The sequence below is a fragment of the Anser brachyrhynchus genome, assembly GCF_964034855.1.
Source record: "Anser brachyrhynchus genome assembly, chromosome: 10".
Classification (NCBI taxonomy): Eukaryota; Metazoa; Chordata; class Aves; order Anseriformes; family Anatidae; genus Anser; species Anser brachyrhynchus.
In genome coordinates, this window is record NC_137705.1 from 21,089,467 (window position 1) to 21,111,825 (window position 22,359).

Genomic DNA, 22,359 nt, shown 5'->3' on the forward strand with positions numbered 1-22,359 from the left:
CCAAATGTTATTGGCAATCATTTATCAGAAGCATCCAACAGCCTCTCTGCACATGTGTGCAGAAATTACCTACCTGGTAACAACATCCTTTGTACAGAAAGCGCTGGATTTATGAATTTCCAGTTGACAGTCACTGTAAAATTAAAATCCAGTGTAGAAGTCTCCCCTGCAGGTAACTCCACATTGACAAAGAGGATTAAGAATATTTCACCTGAGTCTGCAAAAGTGCCAAATATAGCATTCATTAAGCATAGTGAGACTACCCAAGGGTGTTAGATGTCCGCAACCAACCAGTAGACATGGGCACACAGGAGCATTCTGTGGCATTAGGTGTCTGTGGGGAGTTCAAGGTGTGGAGCTGGAAGGTGGGAAGAAGCAGGATCACTGCACAGCTGTCTTGCAGCATATGTTTGGGGCAGCATTTGCCCAGCACAGAGCAAGCAGAGGGAACTAGAGCAGTCCTGGAGCTGCTGGAGATACCACAAGCTGCCTGCAACCAAACAAGCTGCATTGTCAGTGTGAAACAGTGTAAGGAGACTTTTCTGCCTCACCGTCACCCAGCAGCTTTCGCTCAGGCTTGCTCTGAGAACCCTGCTGAGGAGCTGAGATGTCAGACCTGCACCAGGCGTCCTGTATATCTGCTGTCAGCACAAGGCTGCCATGTGGATGGGAAGCATCAAGCCAGTCTGGGGGTGAAGTAGGCTGGACCCCATTATGCAGTGTGTGCTCTAGTTTTTATATTATGTTTGTGTACAGAAGAACTTGCCAAATGCCAAGCCCTCTGGAGTTAGCCCAGAAAGGGGTTGAGGAGTCGCCTGGAAATGATGTCAGCTGCACAAGTTCAAGAGCCTGTCTGTAGACACAACGACTTTTTTTACCAAGACAACTCACAGTGAAGGCAACGAGTGAGCTACACACCCTGTCAGTTGGTACATAAGCACATGGCTGAAAGAAATGGACTATTTGAGAGCATAGAGGAAAGGCAAAAAATATGCAGGCAAACAAAGCAATAACAATTAAAGCAATAGGCAAGAGAAATCACTAGATGGAATCATCAGCTGGAAAAAAAAATACAAAAAGACAAGTAATGATATATAACAAGCCACTACATGTTCTTCCTAGGGAGAAGACTGAAAAAGCCCAGAGGAGAATGGCAAGAAGCCAGTAGCAAACCAACAGACCAGCAAGGCAGTCCTTCCTAAAAACGTCACCATGGAATTACACAAGAAGCTGCACATAAAGGACATCTGCAGCACAGGCTCAAAACCTTACAATTGGCTATGGATAAGGAAGGACAAGAAATCCTTTGGAAAGCATAAAGACACTGTTGAAACTTTTTGCTTCTGCTAGCCAAGCTGCGTGTATGGGAAGCCACATTGTCCAACAATTGAAGTTGCCCACCTCGGTGCTGTTTGGAGGTGTGCTGGCACCCCAGACCAGGGGGCAGGACCAGGGGACAGGCTCCGCGCACAGGCTGCATTGCCTGCAAACAGCCCATGTTGCTGGAAAGCCTCTGTGCTTGCTGATGAGGTCTGCTTGAGCTGTTGGTTAAGCTGAAGCATTTGGGCTCTCCTGCCTGCGCTTTCTAAAGATGTTCAGAGGGCACTTTGCAAAAGCCAGGCACTTCCAGGCTGAGCCTCAGGGACTTGGGCAGTCAGGTCTGTACTGCACATTGTCCCATTCCAGCGGGGAGATGAAGCAGCAACTGTTAGTGCTTGTCACTGGATGAAAGCTGCAGCCCTGTACTGGTGTGTCAGGATCCTTTTGACTGTAGCAGCCGCGCTATGTCATCATTTATTTCTGAGGGTGTTTTCTGAACGGACTGAATCAGAGCCTTGCAGTGGCCTCCTGGTGCTTCTGGTAGCTGTACGCTTGGAGTGAGTCACAGGGCATCCTCAACTGCACCGCAATAACCTGCCAAACAAAGGCTGCGTGTGTCACCAAGCCTTGAGAGGTGATGGGCATTTTATTACAACAGGTACTATTTTATACGCTGGGGTTGTTTCTGAACTGTGAACTCCCCCAGCTGGTGAACGTCTGCTATTACCGTGAGCCACAACCTCCACTCCAAAATGTCTCTGTGAGGACATACTGCGAGACCGACTCCAAACACTCACCAGCATCCTAGGATGTGCAGTCAGAAGCTGGAGCAGAATCTGAGCAGGAATAACTGCAGAATGATGCACTAATGTGGTTTACCAAAATGCCTGCCGTTTGTGAGGAGGAACAAGATCAGCATGTGTTTAAAAATGTCATACATCTGGTGGGGTTTGTCTGTTTCATGAAGTCTGAGCACTGCGACTCTGGACTTGAATATGGGAAGAGCCAAATCTCCAGCAGCTGCAAGCACAGCAATTTCTCTATCACTATCCATGAGGGAACATCCCAGCCACTTGGAAGCATGACTTCAAGGAAAACAGGCACAAAACCTGACCCATGCCACACATTTCAGGTCCCTTGCACAGTCTTTTGGGGTTTGTCCATAAGAAGCACTATGCGTAACAGGTCACTGACCATCCCTGATTTAAAATCCTGAATTAAAGCATTAATTATTTATTTCATTATTTATTTATTTAATTCATTATTTATTTAATTCATTATTTATTGTTGATATGAATTATCAATAATTCATTAAATTATTGATTTAATTCAGCATCCCTGAATTAAAGCATTAATCCCTAAACTCATCAAAGAGGCAGGAACACTGCTGCACAGCATTAATGAGAAGGCAGTGTGTATCAAAGCTGTTCACCTGCTTGGCAGCATACACCTTCTCGTGGTCTGAGCTGGTCACGATGCTGTGGTTCTGGAAGCGTCCAAGCCAAGAGTCTGCAGCCAGCAAATGTCACCCTCTGGATCCACTCTGCATTCTTGCAGGCACCCACCTGCTCTAGCACTTGTTGGAGGCTGCCAGGACCAAAACACCTTTCCAACAGGAAAATGAAACACCTTTGGTTTTGGATCTGGATGGGTTTCTCACGACATCAGTGAGCCAATGCAAGATGCTTGGTGGGAATACAAAGGCAGGAGTGGCATGGTGGGGGGATAGGGATGCAGGCAGGACACATCCCTGCTGGCATTAGTTTGCCCACCCTTGAAGGGAACTCCTGAGTAAAAGTGGAAAGTCGATGAGATTTGGAGCTCATTTCATGGGGAGCACTGTCTAGCAAAAGCACTACTGTTTGGGCCTGTGAATTTGTACGGAGCTAGTGGTTGACATTTGACTAACAGTTCTCTGCTGGAAGGCAATGAGAGGAGCAAACTGCTGCCTCTCCTGCTACCTTCTCCAGGTACTGGTGCCCTATTCCCCACAGAAATATTTCCTGAGCTCCTGTGTACATTTGCCATGTTATTCTTGGCCAAAAGTCATGCTTACCTTTGGCTGAAAATAACCTCTCATCCTTCCTTCAGCTCACTCAATGCAACTGGGCTCTCAGTCTTCCCCTGGGAAACACGGTCTTAATCCACTCGTCATGTCACCACTGGTTCTCTGGTTTGAAAGCTGACAACATTCAAGTCCAATCAGTTTTGCAATGCCTTGTACTGCACATACTTTATGGTAACCGCTTCTCTTGCACACACACACGGCCTTTGTGCTTGCCTGGTGTTGTCACAGTGACTTGGGACAGACGCAGGCAAGGCCTCCCTAAGAGGAAGCTATCCCTCAATAGCACACCTGGCCTGCTGTCTTTCTTAAGGAATTACTTACAGCAAAAGTTCATCAAAAGACACCTGTTTGAAGAGATGTGGGCAGTGAAAAGATCCATGTTATCCCAATCCTCTCACTGTCATCTACGTGATCGGTTCAAGGCCGCATCATGCTTACCTGCAACTCCACAATATTCACCTCGAGCATACTGGGGACGTCTGATAGGGTAATGGGTAATTCTGTGCAGGTTACAGTCAGCTCCCATCATTGTCCACATAATATTGCCAAGAACAAGGGAGCAGCCAGGGTGTAGGAGATGTAAACAGAAACAGCCTTGTGTTATGAAAGAGAACTGCAGAAGCAGCAGCGGTTGCACATGTCTATGGACACCATGTTCAGTCTCTTGTGATAATGAAAGAGTATGTGGAAAACAGCACCAGGGACAGAAGGGTCCATCAAGACAACTGGCAGAAAAGCAAAGGATGAGTTACCTGACCTTTCCATGACTGAAAAAAATGGGGAAGGCTGTAGCACCTGGTGACCTCCAAGATGGAGGGAGGAAGCAGCGGGAAATGAGCGTGTATATTTGACCAATGGTGGTAAATGATGAGAGCAGTGCTGGGCAGCGGGCAGGTGTGTCTGTGTGGACCATGGTGTGTGTTGCCAGGACATAAACTATGCAACTGCCCTTCAGGGGTGGGTAGGGCTGGACAGGAATCAAGACCATGTCCAACTAGCCAGGGCTTCTGGTGGCACTTCAGCAAAGAGGGGTGGTACTAAGGGTTGCAGCTGGAGCACTGGCTTAGCATTGTGGTGTGACTGTGAAGGGGCAGCACAGCTCCGTGCCTGCCTGCCCCTGCTGAGGAGCAGGGGGAAGAGGGCAGAGCACCAAGAGCACCACGCCGGGCCGTTCGCCCTGCCCTGCCTGCTGCCCGCACAGGGGGACCCGGGGGCACACAGCTGCCCTGCGCCCCTCCACTGAGCCCACGCGCCGCCCCTCACCGACCCCACAAAAAGGCCAGGCCCAGGCAGATGTATACAAAACCTGAAATAGTTTACTTTGCTTTCTTTTTTTTTTTCTTCCCTTTTTTTTTAAACTTTGCTCTAGGTTTACTTAGATTTCGTGAACTTGATACAAGAGCATTTGATATGAATCGGTAAATAAAACACCGTCATAGATAGATAGCCACGATAAACTTTGTTAGAAATGTACATGTCGCGAAAAAATAATAATACTAATAATAATAATCATAATAAAAAAAGCCGGCGCGACGCCCAGGCTGGCGCGGCCCTCACGGCCCTCGCCATGGCTGCGGGTGGCTCTGGTTCCCCGCGGGCACCGCGCCCCGGTAATGTGTGTATATAAACAAAGCCCATAAGAAATGTACAAATATAAAAAGCTACAAACATTAATAAATTACATCGTCACAAAACACGGAAACACTCCACAAGGTGCTAGTAAAATAACTGTCTCCCTCCTCGTACAAGAAGTTACGCAAAGAGCTGGTACGGGCCGCTGCGGCTGGCGGCGCCCGGAGAGACTTTCCCCTTATAAAAAACGGGTGGTCGTTATTCCAAAAGCTATGTACAAGCTACATTCTAGGAAAAGGATGCCTCAGGAGACGCATCTACACGGCAGCCAGGCACTGCCGCCCGCCCGCCCCCTGCCGCCCCTCACCGCCTCCCACTGCTCAGCGCCGCGGGGCCGGGCCGGGGGCGTGTTAACTTTTTGCGGACTGGTCGCTCTCAGCACTCTGAGAAAGGACATCTATATTAAAAAATATTTATAGCAGGATTCTGTACACTCCGACCGCTGAAAGTTAAAAGGGTTGCCGTCGTGGTGGCCAAAGTTAGGTAGCAGTAGCCCAGAGGCCGCTAGAGGAGCAGCTTGCCATTCCGGTGGATCTTCAGGATCTTGCCGAGCCGCTGCTTGGCCGTGGCCATCCCCTTCTTCGTGCGCTTTCCTGGAGGAAGAGCGGGAGCGGGTGAGCCCCGGGGCGGCTCCAGCCCTACACAAAGTGACCCTCCAGCCCCATACCACTGCTGCCTTCCCCACGGGAAGCCCAGCCCCATCCCAGCACCTCCACAAGGCCGCAGCCACCCCACAAGCCTGGGGCCTTGCCCGCTCCCACCCCAGCTCCCTGGTGCGTCAAGCACAGGAACCAAAGCGGCACCACCGCAGCTGGGGCACATCCCGTCACACACCTGGGGCACCCACTGCCCCCACAGTGCCAGCCCTGCTGTGCTGTGCCCTCACCCAGCCCACATGCATCCCAGCTCATGGCTTGTGGGTGACCAGTTTGCCCCCAGCATGACGGTCCGTCCAAACCAAGTGACTCTCCCCCACTGGGGAGGCTGTGCTCACACGGGCACCCAACAGGCTGTAAAACGCTGCCTGCCTTCACCATGGGCATGCACGCACCTCCAGGACCTCTGGGCACCTCTCTACTGTTCTGCACACACTCAAGGGGGAATTTGTAGCATAGGGACACTGAGACTGCGTGGCACCTCACTGGCACCAGTCCATGTACCACTGTGGTTCCTTGCCCTCTCTTTCCCAAGAGAGACCATCTGCATCCAGCATAGGCAAAAGCTGCTGAACAGATGCATGTACAGGTGCACACACACACACACGCACAGACATGCACATCTTTACAAATTTAGGCTAACACCAAGGCACTACAAAGCACCTAACTGGGACAACCTCCCCTATCCCCACACTCAGGAGAGAAAAACACCACCGCGAGCCCTTGCTCATGGGCTGTGCCATTCAGGAAGGCCTGTGCTCCCTGCGTGCTTGTCCTCGGAGACTTGTACAACTGTCACAGCTGATCTCTACCCCACCTCTCGCCAGCTACTACCTTACAGCCAGAAACATTGTGAATCTCCAAGGTATCTGGGACTACCTGGCACACCACAAACCCACAGAGCTGTTTCCCTGCCCATCATGCTGTCAGTGCACTCACATGCAACACCTGCAAAGACTCGATTCCTCTCCACTTCTCCCACCTGCATTGAGTGCTCCAGCCCAAAAGGGCAGGTGGTGACCTTCCACACCATACCTTTTCTCAATAAGAATGTGCTTCTACAGCCACAGAAGACTTGCAGTATACAAAGGCAATTTATAATTTCCTCATTTCTCATCCTTTTGCCCCACTATGAGTCATCTCCCTTCCCTGAAATAGACTGAGAGCTCCCTGACTCTGCTTCATCCCACCTTCTCCTTCCAGTCCCTTCATTCTCAATGATGCCCAACCTGTTAGTTCCCAAGCTCAGGGATCTCCTGTGCTCCATGCAAGAGAGATGCTCTGAAGTCCCCTTGGTGGCCCCAGCTGACTCAAGGCCCTTCACTGGAGGCTCTGAACGTGCTCCTCTCCCTCAAGGTCAGGCACGTACTCTTGGCACATGGCTCCTTCCCTCCTTTGAGGACTGAGCTATGTCACGGGCAAGGTGTGATCCACATGCCTGTTCAGGCTCCCTTCACGATGACCTGACTGGGCACCCAGCTCACCTGCCAGACCAGGGCCTGGCTCCATTCAGCACTCCTCTTCCCATCACATCTTCCATGCTCTTGGACCTGTTTTATTCACGTTACCATTTCATCACAAAGACACAATTCCAGGCAAATACTTTCATTTCACTCTGGTTCTGCAGACAGCTATAGGTCTTGCCAGCTCCTGACAGAGCCCTTGGGCCTATAACGGGCTGTACACATCCTCCTGTATGGCCCATTCAGCTGCCCTGGTGTTTTACTGGTTGGCACCCCTCAAAGGGGCTGCAGGACACTACACACTACCTCTAATTTGCTCCACTCAAATGCAGAATACTGAAAACATCTGCCACATAGCCTGACTTTTTACAACAGGGCCTCTCCCAGTGGGATCGAGCACTTGATCTTCACCATACACAGTGCACTTGACTGGAGTTTTTGCCTGTCCCACACACCTGCCTTTATCGTGCTTTCTCAGCACAGTTCAAGCAGAGAACAGGAGGCCCCAGCCCAGACCCCAGGACAGCCCCGGCTTTAAAACGCTTTCCCTATGGCAGACAAGCGACTTCTTCCTCTCTTGGTTTTGTTTGCGTGGCTGTGTTACTCCCAAGGTTTGACATTCCTCTGCTCTCCTGTTGCAACTCTCAGGACAGGTTTGCAGATTTGCACTACTCTATGCGCTGGGCAGGACGTCCTCCTTTACATGTATTGCACAACCACTAGCCGACCTCAGCAGTGCCTGACCCAGCCCTGAGCAGAGCAGCCTTTATGGATGCATCCTCCCCTTGACAAGGCTTCACCAGACGGGCTGGACTGTGACGTGGCCACTGCATGTCCTCCTCAGGAACCCTGGGGCATGCTCAGGAGCATTTTCTAGCACAGGATGCCTCACACCCTGCAACAACAGCCCAGCAGCAAGGCACAAATTTGGGCCCACACTACCAGGGGAGCCAAGGCCATGGGCCAGATCTCCAACCAGATCTGATCTACCAAAACAATTCTACAGACCCATGACAAACACAATACATGAGGGCCCTGCAAACGGCATGGATTACATGACCAAATCACCCTTCCCCATTCCTACAGCGTAACCCCAGGCGTTTCCTGGTACCTTTGGCGGAGGCATTGTTCTGCGAGGATGATGAGGGTCTCCTCTGTGTGAGGAAAACACCGGGTGCCATCGGCTGTGATCCCCTGTTAGGCTGGGCGACCCCAAAGGTGCTGGCCCCTGCGGTGTACTCGTGATCTGTGAGGCTGCTGGCATGTGACTCCAGCTTCGGCTCTGGCGAGCTGCCTTCCTGAGCCGGTTTGTTCGCGTTGTTGGTTGACAGCTTCTTTTTGGTATTTTTTTTCTTCTTGCCTTTTTGTTCCTCCTTTAAAATGACAAACATGAAGCTCATATTAATCCCCAGAAGACCTTTAGCTATGGCAAGGGCCAGCGGCGTTGCTTAGGGTCCTGATACAATGAAAAACAATGGAGTTTGCCATGTACAAACTGCTCAGTCTGTTCCGATACCATCTCTCTCACAGATCTCTGCCGCATGCACACGCTGCCTTTCTTGCCTCTCTGTGCTTTGTGCAGAGCCTCCTTGCTTGTTAACTCTGTGCACACTGCGGCGAGTAGGAGCCAGTCAGGACCAAAACGACCCTGCCTTGGGAGAGCAGCATGGTTTTGCATGAACAAACCTTTTGATGTTCCACATAAACTGGCATCTCCTATCTTCAATCTTCACACACTTTCACAATAGCATGGAGGATATTAAGCACCCCACTTATTCACTGAATCTGCTTCTTGCTAAGACACACATTATCTCGCCACCTACTACTACACATCATGAAAAAAGTGGTCTGTCACGATCCTGTTTCCCTTGCCTACCTTCAAATCCACTTCTTGTTGAAACTCTGCTACCATTCTTGGAGCTCTTCTACCCAACAGCACCCATCACAAAAGCGCAATGCCACCAAAAGCCACAACTCCAGCAGCTCCCCAAGGCATCTCGCCAACCTGGCTCCAGCAGACCTCATCACCTTCACGCCTTGCTCCGTCACATTTGTGGGGCCCATGTGCATGAGGCACTTAGCATCTATATGACATCTCCAGAGACCAAAGGACACTTACCAACACCCAGAAATGCCTCAATATCTCTGTTAAACTGACATTAGCTATCCTCGGTTCACCAAAGCTTTGAGAGAAAACCCTAACATTTCCCAGCAGCCAATTTCCACAGACAAGGCAATCACATCAGTCAGACTCTCAAATACATATCAATACACCATTCTCACACACTCCTTTCAGGGACCCTCCTTCTACCATTAGCCTGCAAGGTAGCTGTGGTTGCTCCCTCATGCTTTTCTGTACTCTTGATACACTGCTTGCCCTGTGCTGTGGCTTTGTCAGGTATGCTGCAACACTACAGGACTTTCCTCCCATTTATTTCACCTGAGACTGATGACCCTTGTGTTACTGACATGAATAAACCCTAAGAAGGGCTGACACTGCTGCTGTTTGGGCATGACTTTGCTGCTTTCATTTCCTGACAGCTACTACTTCCCAAGCAACCTCACCTGCTGTGACAGCTTTGCGGCAGCAGCGGCGAGTCCGGTTTCAATGGAGGCGACTCTTGTACCCTCTCGCACCGGTCTGTCTTGTCGAGGCACCGAGGGGCCGACTCGTGCTGCAAGGAAAGCAGGTGTAGGTGAGACACATGCAGCATGTGCCCAGATGAGCAGCAGAGCCACACACTGGGCAGCGAGACTCTGCCCTCCTGAGCAGGAAGAGCCAGGGATGCCACAGCCTCTGCTCTTCCTTCCCCAGGATGTGTACGAAGAAGGAGGTGCTGACAGCCTCCACCCAGTCACAGCGGTTTGGGGAGAAGCTGACAACAAAGATATAACACAGCCAAGTAACCTCACAGGCAGTTGCAGCTTCCTGAAGCCGAAGCCATGGGAGATTTCTGCCTACTACAGGTATGAATGACTCCAGCATCGTTTCCAAATGGACACCGTCCACCACCCCATCTGCTGGGGATGGACACGCAGTGCCACAAGCAGAGACACTGCTTCTTTGTCACACACAGCAAGCTGTGGAGACTCCCCCATTAGCGGGCCACAGCAAAAGGGGGTCTAGGAACCCCCTGGCCTCTTATACTGCCTCTGGTGAGCCACAACAAAAACACCCTTCCAGACCATCAGCTTTGGCCAAACCCAGAGGAGACCATTACCACATTCCCTGTCATTTCTCTCTACATGGTCAACACCTAAAAGCCAGGGCTACTCAGCTGTCTGTGGTTTCACAGCTACACCACTGCTAAGGTGGCCACCAATCATTCCTTCACCAAGAACATGAAGAAAAATAAACAACCCATCCAGGAATGACTTTTTCCTGCTGATTGATGGCGAAAGGCTAACACCGGTCGGTGTGAGTCCCAGCACATGAAATCACCTCCCATTGTGCTGGAAAGGATTAATCCTTCACACTACAGAGAAATTGCTAGTTGTGGTCTTACAGTTTCCACATTCCTTGACAAATGGCTGGTTCATTAGGGACCTGCATGACTTAGTCTGAGTCTGGGTAGCACAGATTTTATGGACTTACCTGTTGGGCTATAAGGGGCATCATCTGAGCTTTTCCTTTTCTTTGATCGAGATTTGAATACTGGATTATCTTCATCCGATTCAAGAGAAGGGTAAACTACAGTGGAAAACAAAGAGAATACTTTCAGTGTGGGTGATAGCTCTGTGCTGCACACAGATCCACTTGCTCTGTACAGGTATGGTGCCCACAGGTATCACAGCTCAGAAGAGCAATGTCCCCCTGAGGTAACGCTGAGTGGTGACACAGCTGCAACAGTCAGGAGACTTTCTCCTGCTCTCATCCACAAACTGCATTTTAGAAGCTGCTGTCATTAAGCTGCGACCAGCTACTTTTAGGATACACAGATAAACTTCTCAAACGGCAAAAATCAGTCTTAATCTTGTCTGTGTAGTGGCAGCACAGCTGTAAGAAACACAGACAAGATTCTTTATCCCAAGCTAGACTAATATTGAAGACATGCCAGTGCAATTCTCATAACCCCTTGTGAGACAAGATGTGAATCTTCATGTGTCAAAGAAACATGTGTAGGTGTGTAGGTACTCCTGCCATGAGAGGAGCTTCTACCTTTCTTCAAAAGCTTCGGAAAAAGCGAGCCACACTATGATTCACACGGAGACAGCCACCTCTTTGTTAAGGGACTGGTCTTTGGACTGCATGGAAGGACTTGGTGCCATGTCTCAGGTTTTTTCCTGTTCCCATAGGTTTAGGTTTTGCCAGATACAAGCAAGCCTTGCTCCATGTTTTCAGAGGAGGCTCTCTCACATGCACAGTATGATATCAGGCCCAGCGCTAACACAGCTTGCAGATTAAGTACGCTGGTCACTTGATACACTCCTAAAGATCCTACAGACCTCCCACAAACTCCTATCCACAACAACTTGGCTAAGATACGTGTGATCTGCCATGTATCTCTATCGCAGTAGCAGTGGTCCTACTTATGACTCAGCATGGGTATGGCCCATTGATATTACCAGGCATGGACAGCTGTCACAGCAAGGAGACATGCAAGAGAGATCACAACACATCTTGGCTCCCACACTTGGTTTCTGATGTCTGTAGGGCTTTTTCACATTCATGGCTGTCTGAACAGCATCCTCGCTGGACAGCAATACCCGCAACTGCAACTCACACCGCAGTGACTTATGGTTCCCTTCACGCACAGAGCAGACCAAGGCAGTTTCCTTTACTGCCACATCCCCTGTTCTTCCCCCGGGAGCAGGGAGCAGCCTTTACTGTGAGCCTGCCTAGTGCAAGCAGAATTCCCAGTGCCAGGGAAGCCAACCGCTTCATTTGGCACCTCACCTTCCTGGCGCTTGTGACTCCAGCACAGTTAGGCAGAGAGAAACGAGACGACATGCCATTTGTGCAGACCTTGGAAACTGTATTCCTTGATTTACTAGTGGCCAAGAGATAAATGCGAACCATTCTACCGGAGGACCCTTCAAAGGCCTCAGGGATAAAACATCAACTAATCTAAACTTTGTCCCAGCCCTTACTGTGAAGTTTTGTTTGTTTGTGTGTGTATATTTTTTAACAGGCATTTGATTTTCTTGCCCGTTGCCATTTGTTACTTCACTAGTGATTTTACCCATACTGTGGCATTTGGCCATTGACACCGTAAGTCTGCTGATTAGATGTGGAACAGCAGAGCCTTTGAAAACCAAGCCTGCTCACAACAAAGGCTCTCCATTCAGTCGCAGCACAGATGTGTAATGAGCAAATCTACCCCTCAGCAGAGCAGAGCCCTGCCCATGCGTGGCATCCGCTTCATGGAGCTGCCCTTTCCCAAAGCACCCAGCAGCACCACCACTGCATCGCAGAGCACTCTAAATGGCTGGGCTGCCTTCTGCAACATGTCGCAAGACCTCCATTTTGCCTTGGTATCTCAGAGGGTGAAAACACATGCTGTTTTTCCGGTCATAACATGATTTCTGATGGCCGTACTTGCCACAAACCTCTACTTACTTCTTGCCCCATTCAGGGCTTCAGGTTTTCCAGTTCCTATCAATCCTCACATTATTACTTTCTTCCTTTCCTCACTTCTTATATTCAAAATTGCTCCTGCAAATTATTATGGTAGAACTGATATAACTGGTGCAAACTGGCTATGTGCTCATTTTTGCTTCAGATGCTTACTTTCTATGCCAACACTCAAAATACCATAGGAACCCTTTTCCAAGTACAAATTCAGCTTCTCACTCAGCTTACCTAGATACTTTAGTGTTATTGTGCAGAGAAGGACATTCCTGTCATAAGTACTAGTACCTGACACACATTTTTGGGACAGCTCCCCATGGTTCTTGGCTGACTGCCACATTGTCAGTTTGTTTCCATGCTTTTTAAGATCTACTGGTAACACCATGTCTCAAATACAGTCTAACTGGGTAGTTATATCACCACAGGTTCTGTAGTCAGTCTACCTATTATGGAGTGTTTGCTTAATTTTACAGTGCAGACCTCTTGTTATTTACACTCTTCCTTACTAAAATTTTGATATTTCAGTGTAACAGACCACATGAAATTGAAAAAGCGTCCCATGAGAAACACGGGGAGTATTTGTAAATATGCACACACATACCCAGGCACACACACAACTCAGACTGCTTCGTGTGTACGTACCGTAATCTGAATCTTTAAAACAGGCATCTAAATGGTCCTGATCTTCATCATAATCTTCAATGTCAATACTGTTTTTTGTGCTTTTCTTTAGTAACCGCTTGCCAGCATTTTTGTTACTACCACCACCTGTTTTTTTAGAGTTCTGTGTGGAGATGGAGTTATTCTTCGCCTGATTGGTACCCCAGGATGCCTGGAGGCAGGAGTCTGATGACTGGAGGTTTGCCATCGATAGCATGCCCTGGATTGCTTCTTGCGTGCTGGGTGAGGCAGGTGGCTGACTGCAGGAAAACATTGAGAAATACAAGAGCTATTAGCGACTCTATGAAAACACAAACCCCTCTCAAACAGTTGACTCCTTTCACCTCGCAGTGTTGCTAGAAGAAATTTCCTGATTACTGTGCTTTGAGCAGCTGGGCATGCCACAAGTGACAACAGTTATTTTTATGTTAACAGCAACATCACAGTGCATTAGATTTGGGGTTACTGTAACAGTAACCTCCATAACAGTATTCCCAGCAATGCAGCATTTGTACTACCCAACCCTGAGGGTGTCACCCCAGCCCCTTACACACACATCCCAAATTCCCATTTCCTGCAATGGAGCTGCAGCGGGTGAAAACCACATTGCTTTCACTGACCTGAACGATGAGACCCCTGCTGTTGGCCAATACCCCTGCAAATTCATTTCAGATTCCTCCATCCCCTCCTTCACATGACTGTGTATGAAAGCGAAGCCTGAAGAGGGCAGGGAGCAGTGGTGAGGGGGAACCGCACATGGACCATGACAGTGGGCAGGCTCTCAGGCTCCCCTCGAGAAATGACAGAGCTCAGGAGAATGGAGAAGGCTGGCTGTGGTGACCGAGCTACCACATCACTGTGACTGCACGAAGAAGGTGGGACAGCTCGCACCAGGGTGCTGCTGTGGGTGGGCACGGGGAACGCGGGCTGTGCCCTCTGCAGTGAAACAACCAACAGGCAACAGTGCTGTCGTGGTGGGCTTCTGCTATGTACTGCCAAGCAAGTGGAGAAAGGATCCAAACAACGGGAATGAAGCTCAGGATCACAAGCCACAGTTCTCAATGGGGACGTTCACTGCCCCAGGACTGTCAGAAGAGCAACATGATGGAGCACAAGCAGATCATGAGGTTTCTACAGTGCCCTGGGAGGTTTTCTGGTGTGTACGTGGGATGGACTGATGATGGGAGGTGCTGGACAGAGGTGGGACTGGATGAGTGGGCTACAGGGTGGGTGGAAACCTTGCTCACATTGAACTTGCTTTTTGGCATTTTATTGCTAACTGCCAATAAGCACTGTGCATCTACTATAGAGAACACCACATTCCTACAGAGTAGGCTGAGGTTAAATGATGTGTAAATTCTGACTGGCACGTACACTTAGCAAGGTGGCAAAGCATGTTCTTCACAATACAGAAGAATGTAGAAGAACACTAATCTTATCAGGAAACATCAGACATTAATTCTGCAAAAATGCAGAACGCATCATCAAGTATTTCCAGAACTTCTGGCAAACAGTGAAATGCCAAAAAAAAAAAAAAAAGATGTTTGAACAGTTATGCAATAGAAGCCACTAACGTACAGCATTTCCCAAGTAAATTAGCAGTACCACATCACTTTCTCTCATTTGATCTTAATTTAATCCACTTAAAACCATTACAAGACTCTAGATAGAGTAACACGCTAGACATAAAGGGAGTTTCTGGGCACTAATTGCATTTATAAATAATCCTGAAAATGAGTTAGGACTGGTGTCAGCAGCTTGCAACTCAAGGAATAAAAGAATATCGAAACATTTATTTAGTGAAGAGACATTTTAATCCCTTCATTATCATGCCAGATGTCTTAGCCTTCCCCCTGACAAAGGCATATTTCACACCATCTATAAGAAATTAACATATTTTCTTTCCATTTTTCCCCCCAACAGTTTTTGCAAACACTGGACTCTCAAAACAGTGCAAACAGACCATCAAAAACTGACCACTAAATGGGTAAATCAGAGAGGAACTGCCTTAAGCAACACAAGCTTCAACAAATAAATTGTGGAATATGATCAAAACCAGTGGTTCTGAGAGTCAAACCACAACCTGAACGTGTGGGTAAAATGTCTTAAAGAGACAGAGCTGCACACGGAGCAAAGTGTTTCTCATTAGTGCTTGCCTGTGCTTCTATTAGAGGTATTTCAGCTTTCTAAGCCAAAAAAAAAAAAAAAAAAAAAAAAACACAGGAAGAATCAGGAAGCAATTTTTAAACTCTGGAAGGACTTATCCCCTTTCTGTAGTTTCAGCAATGATCTTATATATATAAATATATATATATGAAAGTAAACTGACAGTGAGTTCCAACTTTAACTTGAAAACAGTAAAAGTGGGAGCAGAAGCAGAGCAACCAGCATCCTTCTGCCCATGTGCTCCCTTCCAAGCAGCTGGCTTGCAAGAGCCCTTCGAGCACACAGTGAGGTGGCACTTGGCGACAGCACAGACCCTGCCATGGCTTAGCAAATCCCAGCAGCCTTGCTTTCCTTTCCACAAGCTAAAAAAAAAATTAGTGGATGAATAGAGAAACAGACACTTTAATTGACTAGCAGTTCGTGCCTTTTGCAGTGGGCTCCCTTTTGGGGATTCTGTTGTAAAGAAACTCTACAAAGAACTGGAGTGTTAGTGTTCTCAGGGTTGCCCGAGTGAGGAAATAGATTACTGCAATAACCATTTGCTGCCTAGCAAGCATCTGGTGTTTTCAGACGCATACAGTGCAGGAACCAAAAGAGGTCCACACTAGAAACTGCCGGCCCTGCCTGTAACCCCCAGGACAACGAAGTAAACCTTGGTGCAGCCGTGACACGTGCCACAGGCAACAGAAATGCTCAGATGGCCAACAGGGCATGGCCATGAAGTGGCTGCTTCAGCCAGCCCCAGGACCAGGCTGTGGAGGCCGACCCCGAGGCCTGCCAGGCCCGGCTCCCACCCAGAGCTCACGGGGAGCTGCTGCTGCTTGCGGCGGGTGGAATTGGCAGCACGTTTGCACAGTATTAACAGAGAGAAGCACTGTAACAGAAGGGAAAATATGTTGCTAAAACTCAGCCCAAATAAAATCTCCTCCAGGACCGATCAGCCTGCAGTGCATCCAGTCTGATGGTGTGATGAGGAGCAGGGAAGGGGAGCTCACCACCGAGGGAAGCCAAGGAAGGACACGTTGGTCAGCGCACCACAGATGGCGTGGTGCCCTCCACAGTGCTACCTGCAGCTATTTGCTAGGATGGGTTTAAGCCTAGGGGCCTCAGAGCCCCAGAACAGCTTGCTGTTGCTAGCAGTGTCTTCGTCAGGGAGGAGTGCACAGAGCATCCCCTTCAGGCTATGCTTTAGGGCTTTCGTTCTGCCTGCATTCCCCTCCTAGACTTGACAAGAGCATCCTTTCCCTGGCACTGCACTCCAGAGCAGGTGGCAACAGGCAAACAGCTGTGATCGCTGACAGGAATACACACAGTTCAGCACTGACAGACTAAGGCTTTGCCTCCCTCATTGGGGCTGGCCCCTCCCCTACTGCCATCTCTCTCTGAGGGTTCATCATCTCTTGAGAGACCATCTTCCTTTCATAGGTAATTACTGAACCTGTTACCTCTATCCTCATATTTAGAAATTGAATGTATTCATTTTGTTGGAATACAACTCACTGAAGGCTGGCCTCTTCCCTGTTCTCCACGCTGCCTGCACAGCAGCTGGAGGTACTGAAGGGCAAGGGGGGAAGAGACAGTAACCTCACTAATGTTTTGTCTCACCTCTGAATAACTCCACCCAGTCTCATGACTGGGGGAAAATAGGTAAGAGCAAAGGAAAGTCACAGGAACCACTGAACATTTTCTAAGTGGAAATAACTAACTTGACATACAAACTGCCTCATGGGGTTACAGAGCAGAGGAAGCCAGATCCTACTCGGAGGTGCACAGCAAAGGATGAAAGGCAGCGGAGGGGAAATCCCAGCCAGCCACAGGAAGAAAAGGGCCATGCTGAGGGTGGCTGAGCAGCTCACACAGAGAGGCTGCAGAATCTCCATCCCTGAATATATCCAAAACTCACCGAGGCAATGCTCTGAACAACCAGGTCACACTATGCAGCTGGCCATGCTCTGAGCCGGCAGCTGCATGAAATGACTTCACAAGGTCCCTTCCAATTGGCATTGTTCTGGAATACTGCAGGTAAGAACTGATGCATGAGAGGGGGAGGTAATGAATCACCATTTTCCCTATGTGATAGTTTTCCTGTCATTTCTGCATTTCCCTCATCTTCCCCAAGGCAAGATGGAAATGAACTACAAAGAAGTGAAGCAGAGACATTAATGACTTGTCAGTATTTTGGAGAAGTGACAAATGTATAGAACTACAGGACTTAAATAACTTCAAGCACAAAATCAGTATTTTCATCCATATTTTATCAGACTTGGGATTCACTGAGTTCAAGATCACATGACTACTAGTCTCCTCAACTTTTTTTTTTCCTATATTCCATTTCGCTCTTTTCAGATTGTTCCCATATTTACGGCAACCTTTCTGCAGGACCTCTCTTTTCGTCTCTCCCCATCTTGCTACCATTGGCACAAGTGTGGGAGAGCAATCTAGGTAAAGCCATCAGGACATTTGTTTTGGTCAGTTGCAAATGACAATCTAACATTTTACAGAATAAAGTTGCACACAATACATGTGAGGTCGTTAACACACAAAAAAGCCCTAACCTGCTTCCTAAGTTACTACTGCAGTTCAGCAGCCCTGGTGCTGGTCTGACAGGACTCTGTGCTTCCCCTTGCAGAGCTCACCCTCATCTGCACAGATCACCATGCGAGCAGAGGACATCCCACACAGACTTTACTGCACTACTACGTACATTATATATCACAGAATCACAGGATTGTAGGGGTTGGAAGGGACCTATATATATAAGTATATATATAAACACATACATATACGTACTACCCTTTACCTGCCTTACAAGTAGGAAAACAAACTAAAGAAACATGGAAATTATTTCTGAGAGTCAGGCAGGACCACATCGGCATTATGTTGTGACATAGTTTGTTTGCATATCAGGTTTCTTCTTTTTTAAAGAAGCACGTTATGGCCATTTAAAAAGCCTAGCATAATTATGAAACGAAACACAGTAATTTCATTTATCAGGAGCTTTTTTCAATCAAGCTTCAACACACGCTGCCAAAATCTAATTGTTTATACAAGAACCAAAATTGATATGACACATTCCCACTAAACTACCACACACAGTGTAGTAATTCATGCGAAGTTTAGTTATGTGACTGCCTTCGCGACTTTCATTTCAGAAACCACAAAGTCTACAAATACACTGGATACAGAGCCGAGGTTGAAGGGAGGAAAAATGAAAGGCCTGAGTCCTACTCTGTTACTGAATGGCAGTTTTAACCCATTACAGACAGCAAAAGACACAACCAAAGAAAGAGAGAGAATCTTTGAGGATCATTCCTTTAACCTGTATTTTCAGCTTACCTCTGCATATCTGCACATCACAAGCAGGCAATGAACCACACTGTACGTGCAATAATTAGTACTGTAAACATGGCCAAGACAGATTTCTTTAATTCTTAAAATGGCTGACATTTTCTTCTTTTATATGGATATTCATGTATGGGAGTCATATTACACAGGCAACCTAATTCCCACAGTTAGATACACCTAACTACCTGCCAAATGTATAATTACCTGCCAAAACATAAGTGTAAATTTGATATAAACTCTAGTTCCATTATGCACCATAACACAGAATGAAAAAGGAATTCAGAGGAACAGCCAAACAGATAACAAGTGCCAATGTGATTATTTCAGTGTTTCTTGAAGAGCAGACGGGGCCAAATCTCAAGAGATCAGGAAAATCTAGAAGCACCGACCCATTTGTACTCAGACAACAAAAAAATATTGTATTACCTGGGAGCTGCAGACACTTTGGTACCTCTCCCCATACCCTCTGCAATCACTGGTTTTGAACAACCACTCCTTGCTAGAAGGAAGGCAGTAATGGAAGAAAAATGGCACTAAACTGAAATCAGATCTCTTCCCTAGAAATAACAGTCTTGTCAAGATAAGCCTCCTCCTGAGGACAGTTACTATGTTATTTGTTTTTAAAATCATTGGCTTTTTTCACCTGCAGTTCTGCTGTGTGACACACCACTGGAATGAGTACCATGGGAAAACAAAAGGAACGAGCAGAAAACTCTTACAGGAGACCTCGCATACACACCCCTGTTCAATGCAGAGATGAAGGTCTCCTGAATGAAGGCAGTCTGTATACTATGCTTTAATCTCCTGCAATTATCTGTGTTGGGAAAGAGACAATTACCTAATAAATTGAGAAAGGTCGAAACATCTGCTTCAACAACGTTCCCTCATTTCTCTGTAGCTCTGTCACCAGACTGCAGCCTTTAAAAAAATTCCATCTTCTCTCCCAACATTAAATTTTATTTTTTTTAAATCACTGATAAAATTCACTTTCCACGGTTTCCTTTGATAATTTATTCCATATGTTCCCCTTCGATCATGAGACATATCTTTTGGAATTCACAGTTATGGCTTTTAACTTCCAATCTTTCCCAGGTTTAGATAATATCTTCCTCTCTGATTCCACTTTAACAGGCCCTTTCAAATTTGCAAGCTGCACTTTACCTGGGTCACGCACACCCAACACCCAGCAAGGGCACAGCCTGGGTGAGAAGGACAGCACCAGGCTCCCTTTACCTAGTGTTTTATCAACTCTCAGACCCACTACCACCACTACTACTTTCTGCACAGGTTCTATGGCTTTGCATAAGCAAGGCAGACCTAAAAAAAAGCAGGGAAGCAAAAGATGCTGTTGGGGTATCCCAGCAACTACTGAATATGATACCTAGCTCTGCTGTTGGTTTTGCTGCTTTGCACATATAAGCGGCAAAGATCTACATAACCAGCAGATTGCTAGGGAGCACAGGACATAGGATGCAGCAGTTCACGTATGCTGGGCCATTCTGTGCATGTTAGTTGTAAACTCTGATGTTCCTAAAACTCCTTTCCAGGGCTCTGTTCCCAAGGTTTGAATTAAGCAAGACATTTCCATATGTGAAGAGTCCTATTCTGCTTCTTTTGAAATGGCACGCATACCCTAATTCTTCTATCTGTAGTTTACGATCAGACTTGGCACATAAAGAGTGGAGGCAGTGAACTCAAGCTGCATTCACTGAGCAGAAAGCTCCTTTTGAATGATTCATCTATTATAGTATTATTGCTAAAATGGATGTTCAGCATTTACAGATGTGAAATGCCTCTATTTGTTTAAATTATACCACTAAAATCTTTCCCACACACTTTTCCACCTCTCCCTCCAGATCACAGGATAAAGGAAGAATTTGCTTACTGGAGAAAAAGCAGTGACTGAGCTGCAAAGTTCATTCTCTCTCTCATTCTTACACACATAACCACAAAAGAGCAATTCTTGTCTACAGGTAAGAGCAAAAAAAAAATCCCTTTGTGCATACCTGTTGGTGTTATACTCTAAACCCCCAACTTCCTTGCTTGCCTGCAAAAGGTCAAGAATTCCTGCTGAACTTCCGCTCTCTTTCTTTACTTTGGAATTACGCCCTGGCTTTGCCTCTGTGTCAATGTGAAGCAAATCTTCATCCGACGAGTCATCACTCTGCAAAAACAAGAAGGCAGCTCACAAAATGGAAACTTACTAAGTTAGTTAAAAAGAACACAAGAATTTCTGCAGCCTGCTGCTCTTCCAAAGACACAGGGCTGGCCATTGTAATTTGCTCTTGTTAACAACAAAATAAAAATAAAAATAAAAATAAAAATAAAAATAAAAATAAAAATAAAAATAAAAATAAAAATAAAAATAAAAATAAAAATAAAAATAAAAATAAAAATAAAAATAAAAATAAAAATAAAAATAAAAATAAAAATAAAAATAAAATAAAAATCTGGTACACAATAAAAATCAGTCTCCTTCCAGCCTGTAGGCATGGTGGGTTTTCCTGTTCCCTTCCAACCCTAGGGAGCCAGCTTTGAGATCAGATCCTACGCATGGGATCACACCACAGTAACAGTGGTATTTCCAGGTGCTGTGTTCCCTTCCCAGCCACTGCTCCTGGTTTTGAGACCCATGCAGCAGCAGAAGTGAGCGTGTGGCTGTATCTATCAGCCCAGACATCATGGCTTAGGTCTGTATCTTGCAAGATGCTTAGCTTGGCCAGCTCAGACGCAGGGACAGACCCATTTCCACCATCCCCGCTACAAAAGAACAGGAATATGGAACAAAGGAATGGGACAGACACATGAGTACCATCTGAGGACGCTGAAGGAAGCTACCTGCAACTAACTGACTTTCTAGGGCTGATACCTCTATGCACTGTAGACTATAATAAAACAACTTTTTTTCTCCATTCCTGCCGGCTTTCAGGCCTCCAAAGTTCTAGCCATTGTTGCTTAGGCTGCCACTACTTCTTTCTTCAGGAACTAGTCTTCTTTCTTAAACTTCCATGCAATGAGATATCAGCATGTTTTGCCCTGCTCCCTCTGCACTACGCTCCAGACTTCAACTACAGGCTGAGGGAAGGAGATATGCATTTATTCTTGAACATCCCTGAGGCAAACCAGGATGAAGAAAACTGTTTAGCTCTTAGGGCTAAATATTTCAGTCACCTACAGTTCTGTGTTAACAAGCTGTTTTTCTTTCTATGATTGATTCAGGTATTAGAATGTGGATTTATATCAACCACAGTTAGACAAAACATTTCAGCATGTCATTTAATTTCCAGCATTGAGCTACAACGCTAACTCAAATAAGAGCAAACTTATGCCTGTACTGTTAAGCTTCTTGATGCAAAGCTATCAACGGGCACACTGACACTGCCTCAAGTTAGGGACATGCTAAAATATCCGTCTGAGCCCAGGGCATTCCAGATGTAAGCCCATAATAGACAGATGGAGACTCTGCTAAGTGACAGT

At 47.0% G+C, this 22,359-nt stretch overlaps 1 protein-coding gene across 6 annotated transcripts in view; it reads right to left on the reverse strand.

The window, feature by feature from the left end:
- Positions 1–4,684: 4,684 nt before the first annotated feature.
- Positions 4,685–22,359, reverse strand: part of PHF2 (PHD finger protein 2) — a 104,923-nt gene continuing 87,248 nt past the window's right edge. For 5 of the 6 annotated variants that reach the window (XM_080606499.1, XM_080606504.1, XM_080606502.1 and 2 more), the window contains 6 exons: positions 20,889–21,046; positions 13,354–13,631; positions 10,735–10,830; positions 9,705–9,814; positions 8,251–8,512; positions 4,685–5,613 (listed from right to left, as the gene is read on the reverse strand). In XM_080606499.1, coding sequence (XP_080462625.1) covers positions 5,525–5,613; positions 8,251–8,512; positions 9,705–9,814; positions 10,735–10,830; positions 13,354–13,631; positions 20,889–21,046 — 993 coding nt within the window. In that variant the 3' untranslated portion in view covers positions 4,685–5,524. The remainder of the gene's footprint in view (positions 5,614–8,250; positions 8,513–9,704; positions 9,815–10,734; positions 10,831–13,353; positions 13,632–20,888; positions 21,047–22,359) is intronic. The other variant, XM_080606503.1, reaches the window with a different exon arrangement.